Source organism: Fragaria vesca, linkage group LG2 (genome assembly GCF_000184155.1).
Source record: "Fragaria vesca subsp. vesca linkage group LG2, FraVesHawaii_1.0, whole genome shotgun sequence".
Lineage (NCBI taxonomy): Eukaryota > Viridiplantae > Streptophyta > Magnoliopsida > Rosales > Rosaceae > Fragaria > Fragaria vesca.
In genome coordinates, this window is record NC_020492.1 from 13715914 (window position 1) to 13723074 (window position 7161).

The 7161-nt window shown below is 36.1% G+C and overlaps 1 protein-coding gene across 1 annotated transcript in view; it reads left to right on the forward strand.

The window, feature by feature from the left end:
* LOC101309208 overlaps window positions 1-1854 on the forward strand; it is a 3792-nt gene extending 1938 nt beyond the window's left edge. The window contains exon 3 of the mRNA XM_004290436.1: window positions 1125-1854. Coding sequence (XP_004290484.1) covers window positions 1125-1503 — 379 coding nt within the window. The 3' untranslated portion in view covers window positions 1504-1854. The remainder of the gene's footprint in view (window positions 1-1124) is intronic.
* Window positions 1855-7161: the final 5307 nt, after the last annotated feature.

Sequence of the window (7161 nt, forward strand, 5' to 3'; positions counted from 1 at the left end):
AGTAGTCTCTCTCTCTCTCTCTCTCTCTCTCTCTCTCTCTCTCTCTCTCTCTCTCATTGTTCACATTTAAGACTAAATATTTAACCTTTTTATGAACTTTTTTTTGTGGGATAAACTTCATATATACATATACACACGATCATTATCAAGTGCGGACGTCCACACGGCTCTTAAAGTGCGGATGTCCCTCCTTTCGCCACTGTATGGCACCGGCAAGGGCGCGCCTCCACCCCAGCGGACTCCAGCAGCTTCCCCGACCACTTTCCATCCTCGGCGAGTCCGCCGAATTCCAGTTTTCCGGCCAGATTGACTTTGTTTAAAGTTTTGGGTGATCTGGCCGGAAAACTGGAATTCGGCGGACTCGTCGAGGAGGGAAAGTGGTCGGGGAAGCTGCTGGAGTCCGCTGGGGTGGAGGCGCGCCCTTGCCGGCGCCGTACGGTGGCGAACGGAGGGAAATCCGCACCTTAAGGCGGTGCGGACGTCCGTATCTGAAACGGACTGGGTGGGGATTACTTGTGATTAAAGAACTCGAACTGGGTGGGGATTACTTATACTCCTTGTTGCTTTCCAGTCACAGTTTATTTGCCACAAAACCCAACGAGTTAGGAATGGCCTTGGGCTAGTAGGAAAATTGTCATCTTAGTAGGTCTGTTGCGTATATTTCTGGAGAATGTTGCTCTATGGTAGCATGTTCCTACTAGACCCGCCAATAATATAAGTCTTTTTACTCAATAAATCTTGGGACACCGGAGATATTCAACTCAATAAAATTCTCCTGAAGCAACCTTTTCCAGAGAGATGGGAACATATAAGCAATATTCAAAGCAAAATAATTATCCTCAGCTCCAGTTTTATAAAATATAAGCAATATGAGATTGTTATTCATGTTGACGAACTCTTATTTAACTATTATCTGATCATTATTGTAGACGGAGATTCTTATGCTTATACCACCTTTTTTTTTTCTTCACATTGGAAGGGATCAAACCCCTCATTTTGTCTTAAGCCCCCAGGGCATCCTCTCATACCATAATTCCAAACTCTAGGAATCACCATTTATCAGTTCTTTGCTTTATTCAACTTTTTCGTTGAAGCTTATAAGTTATGACATACTTTCTGGTCTCCATTCAGAATGAGTTGGATTATTGTGGAGAGGAGCCATCAATGTCCCCTAGAGTGACAGTGCAACATCAGCATACACCGTCCTCGCATTTCACAAACTCGGGGTTCCCAATATCTTCTGGCTCATCTGCCCCAAATACTGGACAAGGGATTCGTTCTGAACAGTGTGATCATCAGTCCAAGAATTCTGTCTTCTCAAATGCTTTGTCGAGTCCGGTTCGCCAGAGTCTTCAGCACTATCACATTTCCTACCCTGGCGCTGGTCTGCCATCTGCCCGAAACAATGAACCCAACTTTCTTCAACCAAACAGGGATGTTAATGCTCTGAGTTCCAACGACTCTTCGATGGACATGCATGCAGATAGTCCTGGTCACTACTGAGTGTGATTTGATGGCCCATCCAAGTAGAGCCTTTGCCATGGGGTGGTCAAAAGTCATGGAAGACGCATTAGAATATGAAGCTCCTCTTTGGTTCAATTCCAGTAAGGGAAGAAGCACAACATGGAAGTGGTAATCCCATTAATTTAATTTACCTTTACTTGTTGGAGATTAGTCTGGTTTTTTCCATCTTCTGTAAAGCATCATTTTGGTACCTATTGTCTTGTTTCAGTTTGTTTTATCAAGTATTGTGCTTGTATTAGGAACTGCCTTCAATGTTGAAAGATTATGTCCGGTAAAGGTGTTGATTCTGCTTTATTTACAGTTAAAGATTCTGCTTAATAATTTCTAGTTGATTGTTTTGCATTGTTAAATTGTAGTAGCGTTCTACTTCTTTACACACACACACAGGGCCCGCCCTTCGAGGGATTTCTATTTTTTGTCACTTTTATGGATAGGCCCAAGAGGATAGGTCTAAACCATTATATATGTTTTTTAATGGGTTTTAATGGTTGAGATTAAAACAAAAAACTTAACACTTATGTCAAACCTACACCGTTCAAGATTATTAAAAATAAATCCCTCGTTTAGATGACTTAACGATCATCAAATTTTCTGAAAATTTGTAGAAATGATCTACTCTTATAGCCCAACGAACTGAACGGTGGAGATTTGATTTTGTGATCGAAAAGTTCGTCAAATGATCTATCCTTAGAAATAAACAAAAAAAGGGATCCCTCGTTGGAAGGGCCTTGTATATATAGTCACTGGCACAAACATGAATTTTCAAGCTATTAGTAAAAGTCCTAAAAACCATACTCTTTTAATTCAAAGTAGTCAAGAAAACGCCAATATTACTATCCCTCACACAATCAGATGGTCAGATGTCCATCTTCCTTCTGAATGGTCTCTCACTAGTGAGAATTAACCATCTAATGCACAACATAGTCTTTCGAAAGAAAAATTCATAAATGGTCTTCCAAAATTATTTGCTCATAAAATCAGGCAAGTCCTTAGTAATGAAACATGTCATATTAACTATGATTCTTTAACTTATGGAAATATAATTACAGTTATCAGTCTTTCTGATTTAGACTGTATTCAACAGTTTAATGATGGCACAGTAAGAATTAATTTTCAAAACTCTCGAATAAGTCAAAACCCAAGAATTCAAGAGGTAGGAAACTCCTCGAGACATTTTTTTGCTACTGCTAGACATTCATTTGCTGGTTCCACTACAGTTGAAACAATGTCTAGACGAGATTCTGATCTAGATAAAGAAATTAAAAATATCAGGATCAGAGAACTAGAAGAAGAATTGCAAAAGCTCAAAATTAAAAACATCAAAACTACTTCTCAAGTTAGTTACCCAAATTATACAGAAAATGAACTTCAAAACACTTCAGTAACAGATGAAGATCAAACTTCTCCTACTGCTTCTGATTTTTTAGTTACTCCCCCACTAAATCCTCAATTTAAGCACACTTAACCAACCTTTCGTAATCAACTATTCTAAATTAGATAAACATCTTGAATCAAACGAAAATCTCCTTAGGAGAAACCTTTATAGGATGAAATTTCCTTTCATGGTTCAACGAAAGCAATTATTTCATGATTGGCAAGTGTTTATGCTTGAAACAAGATCTGAAATGTTCTTTCTTGATTTCATAGATCAATTAAACAACCAAAAAATTCAAACATTAACAAAAGCAAGATGGAAAACCTCCACAAACTCAGTTCTTTCCAGTCATCCCCCTGTTGAAACAATCATAATTGATCATCTTAACAGTCCAATCACAGCTTCACCTTTTAAAATTGCTGTAGAAGATCCAGATACTAAAAAAATTAACCCAGACACTAAGAAAATCATTGAACAAAATAATTACACAAACCAAAGCCTAGTAACCATCGGAGCCCAATTAGATAAAATAGAAACAAAGGTTGACAACATATCCTCTAAAGTTAATATCCTACCACAACCTAAACCAGAAACTCCTTTAGTTCATTTTAGTGAATTAAATAAACCTCCCCTAAAGCCTACTTCATCGATTCAAAAGATCGAGCAGATGTTAGAAAAATTAAAAACTGAAACAGCAGAACCCTAGTAGAATCGCAGTAATTCATCACCAACAAACCTCTTCATCCACTTCATCCGATAGTGATTCTAGTAACACTAGCTAAATTAAAGAAATAAATCAAATACTTCAAATTTAAATATTGAACCTTTAAACCTAGACAGAATAGTTCATCCAAAGAAAAAAACTTTTAAAACTTGGACAGAACGTCCTCTCCACTTAGATATACAACATACTAATCATCTTAATAATCAATTCTCAGTTTTTTCTGATAAAACTTATGAATGGAACATTGATAATTTATCAGAACAAGAAATCTTAAATAAATTACATCACATGTCTATGGCAGCCAATAGCTATGTCACTAATCATAATTTCAGCCAACCTGAAATTATTGACATACTTTCCACAGGATTTACAGGAATGCTTCATTCCTGGTGGGAAAAACATCTCACTCCTGATTCTAGATCATCCATTAAACATGCCATTAAACGAGATGAAGATGGGATTCCCATCTTTGACGACCGCACAGGAATGAGAATTTCTGATGCTGTTAATACCTTATTTTACACAATTATCTAACATTTCATAGGAACCCATAGTCACATTACTTCCAGAATTCATGATCAACTCAGTAACCTTAGGTGTCCTACCCTAAGTGATTTCAAATGGTACAAAGATGTTTTTATTTCTCGAGTTATGCTTAGAGATGATAGTAACCAACCATTTTAGAAAGAAAAATTCATAAATGGTCTTCCAAAATTATTTGCTCATAAAATCAGGCAAGTCCTTAGTAATGAAACATGTCATATTAACTATGATTCTTTAACTTATGGAAATATAATTACAGTTATCCAAAAAGAAGGATTAAAAATGTGTATAGATATGAAACTAAATGCTCAAATGAAATCAGATAAGAAAACAGCTAAATATGAATTAGGAAATTTTTGTGAACAATACGGCTTACCTCCCTTACCTCCTTCAAGAAAGAAAAAAGCAAGCAACAAATTTATTTCTTACCATTCAAAAAGAAAATTTACACCTTATAAAAATAACTTTGAACCAAACAAGTTTTATTCCAAAAACAAATTCCGAAAAAATTGGTCTAAAAAACCAAATAGCCAACTAAAGAATAAATCTTCCGAAAAAAGTAAAACTAAATGTTTTAAATGTCATAAGACTGGTCACTTCGTAAATAATTGTCCAGTTAAAAATACTATTAATCAACTAAAAATCAGTCAAGAAGAAAAAGAGAAACTTATTCAAACTTTAGAATTACGAAATACTGATTCAAAGAATGAAATGAATGATGATGACATCACATTGATGGAATCCTCTTCTGATTCTGATGAACATTCTTCCCCAGACATTACTTTTGGGTGTAAGGATGCTTGTAGTTGTAAAACAATCAATGTCCTTTCTAAACAAGAAGAGCAAGAAGAACTATAGTAAAATAGATAACCCTGAACTTAAAGCTGAGTATCTTAAAAAATTAAAAAAATTAATTACCCAGGAGAACGTAGTTAATCCTCCCTCACAAAAAATTAGCCTTACTACAACTTCAGAATGCAGTCACAAGATTTACTACAGTCATGACCCTTTCAGATTATGAGAAAAGGTTTTCTCCCATTCTTCAATTCATGGCCAAGTATAAAATTCCTTGGATTATGAAATGGCAGTACAAAATTGAACCTGAAGAATACATGGTTACAAGACAATTCCTAGTAAAATGGTGGGATAAATTCGACCATGAAAGAGTTTTAACTCAATTCAGTGAAGAATTCACAATTATTCCCTCGAGTTCAAAAGCTCCGGTTTCCATTCAGCCGGCTCCTCCAATCTCGCAGTTAACATCTCCAACTCCTCAGTCACCATCTTCTTCCAAGAAGAAAAAGCCTCTAGTTCATCTTCATCTTCCAAAGCAGAAGAATTAAAAGATCTAGCTAAGCAGTTACTACAAGAAGCAGCAAATTTATCTACAGATGATAACGAAGAATATTCTCCATCAGAATCGTCATCACACAGTCATCAAAGTTCCCCCAATCAACCAAAAAGATGGGCAGATTATGAAGATAGTCAAGACCCTTATGCTGAGTTTGATTAATTCCAATCAAGACCATCTCAGTCAGCTTTTCCACCGAAATCAACAGTAAATCACATGACAAGACAGTCCACTATTCATCAACAGTAAATCACATGACCAACGGTTACCCAGTGGCAAACAAGTTACTATTCACCAACAGTCACTTTTTACTATTCATCACTTTTGTAATTTCCATTTATAGAGGCCTCCGGCTTCATTGTGAGGCAGGCTTCATTTTTCTCTTCTTCTCCTCCCATTCTCTCTCCAGTAAAATACTCATGTAAATAGAGCCCTTGCTCTTACATATGCATTGATTTAAATTTGTAAGTTTGTAACTCTGAGTTCTAATCAATCAAATGTTTTAGTTCATCTATCAATCAAATGTTTTATTTATTTGCTTCCGTGTTTTGGTATCAGAGCCAAACGGCCTGATATAGTTAATCATTCAAAAACCTCCAACCCCAGGTGGCAGACTACCGCCTAGGAGTGGTTCTGGAGATTGTTTCAATCTATATGTTAATACCTTCTCAATCCCCAGGTGGCGGACTACCGCCTAGGAGTGGATCTTGAGTTGATCTATCTGCTTTACTTATTTTGTGAAGTTTTGAGTAAACTCCCTTAATTTTAAAAGATTTTTGGTTTTATTTTCTTTTTCTTACTTCCTTTTAAGCCTGTTATTCTCTCAAATCAAACATTAAGTCCAGGTCCAAACACTAAGTCCTAGTTGAGGCATGAGCGGAGAAGAGCGAGTATTAGTCTTTAGGGTCTTAAGCCAAGGATCTTAAATCCTCCTATCTTTTTAGTTTCGGTCTTGTTTTCTTTTCTTTTCCCAAAATGAGTCGACTTTTTAGATCCAACTCAGTCACTTCTAGTTCGTCTAGGTCCTCCCTCAATAGGATTTCAGATACAGTCAACGAAGAACAAATAGAGTACCAGTCAAACGAACATAGATATGAATGACTGGAACATTCCCAGAGTTCCTAGTTATGAAATTTATAAGAAAAAATGGAGTCTAGCTTCATTCAAAAGTGAACACCATATTAAATCAGTAGAACAAGTTTATGCCCTTAGTAAACAACATGAAAGTTGCCAACTTTTTAGTCCAGAATCAATTAAAAAACATAAAAAAGATGGTCATAATTTCCTCCATATTGGATTAGTTCAAATTGGTGTCAAGCCTTTAACTAGAAAAGGTCTTAATGCCTCCATTCTTTTATGTTTAAGAGATGCAAGGTTTACTGATTTTAATGACAGTACCCTTGGATTAATTGAGTCAAGTCTGTTTAATGGTCCAGTTCATTTTAATTGCTACCCAGATTTTACTATTAGCCTCAGTGATCCTCATATTCTAAAAGCTTTTGAACTCGAGGGAACTGTGAATTCTTCACTGAATTGAGTTAAAACTCTTTCAGGGTCGAATTTATCCTACCATTTTACTAGGAATTTTCTTGTAACCATGTATTCTTCAGGTTCAATTTTGTATTGCCATTTCATAATCCAAGA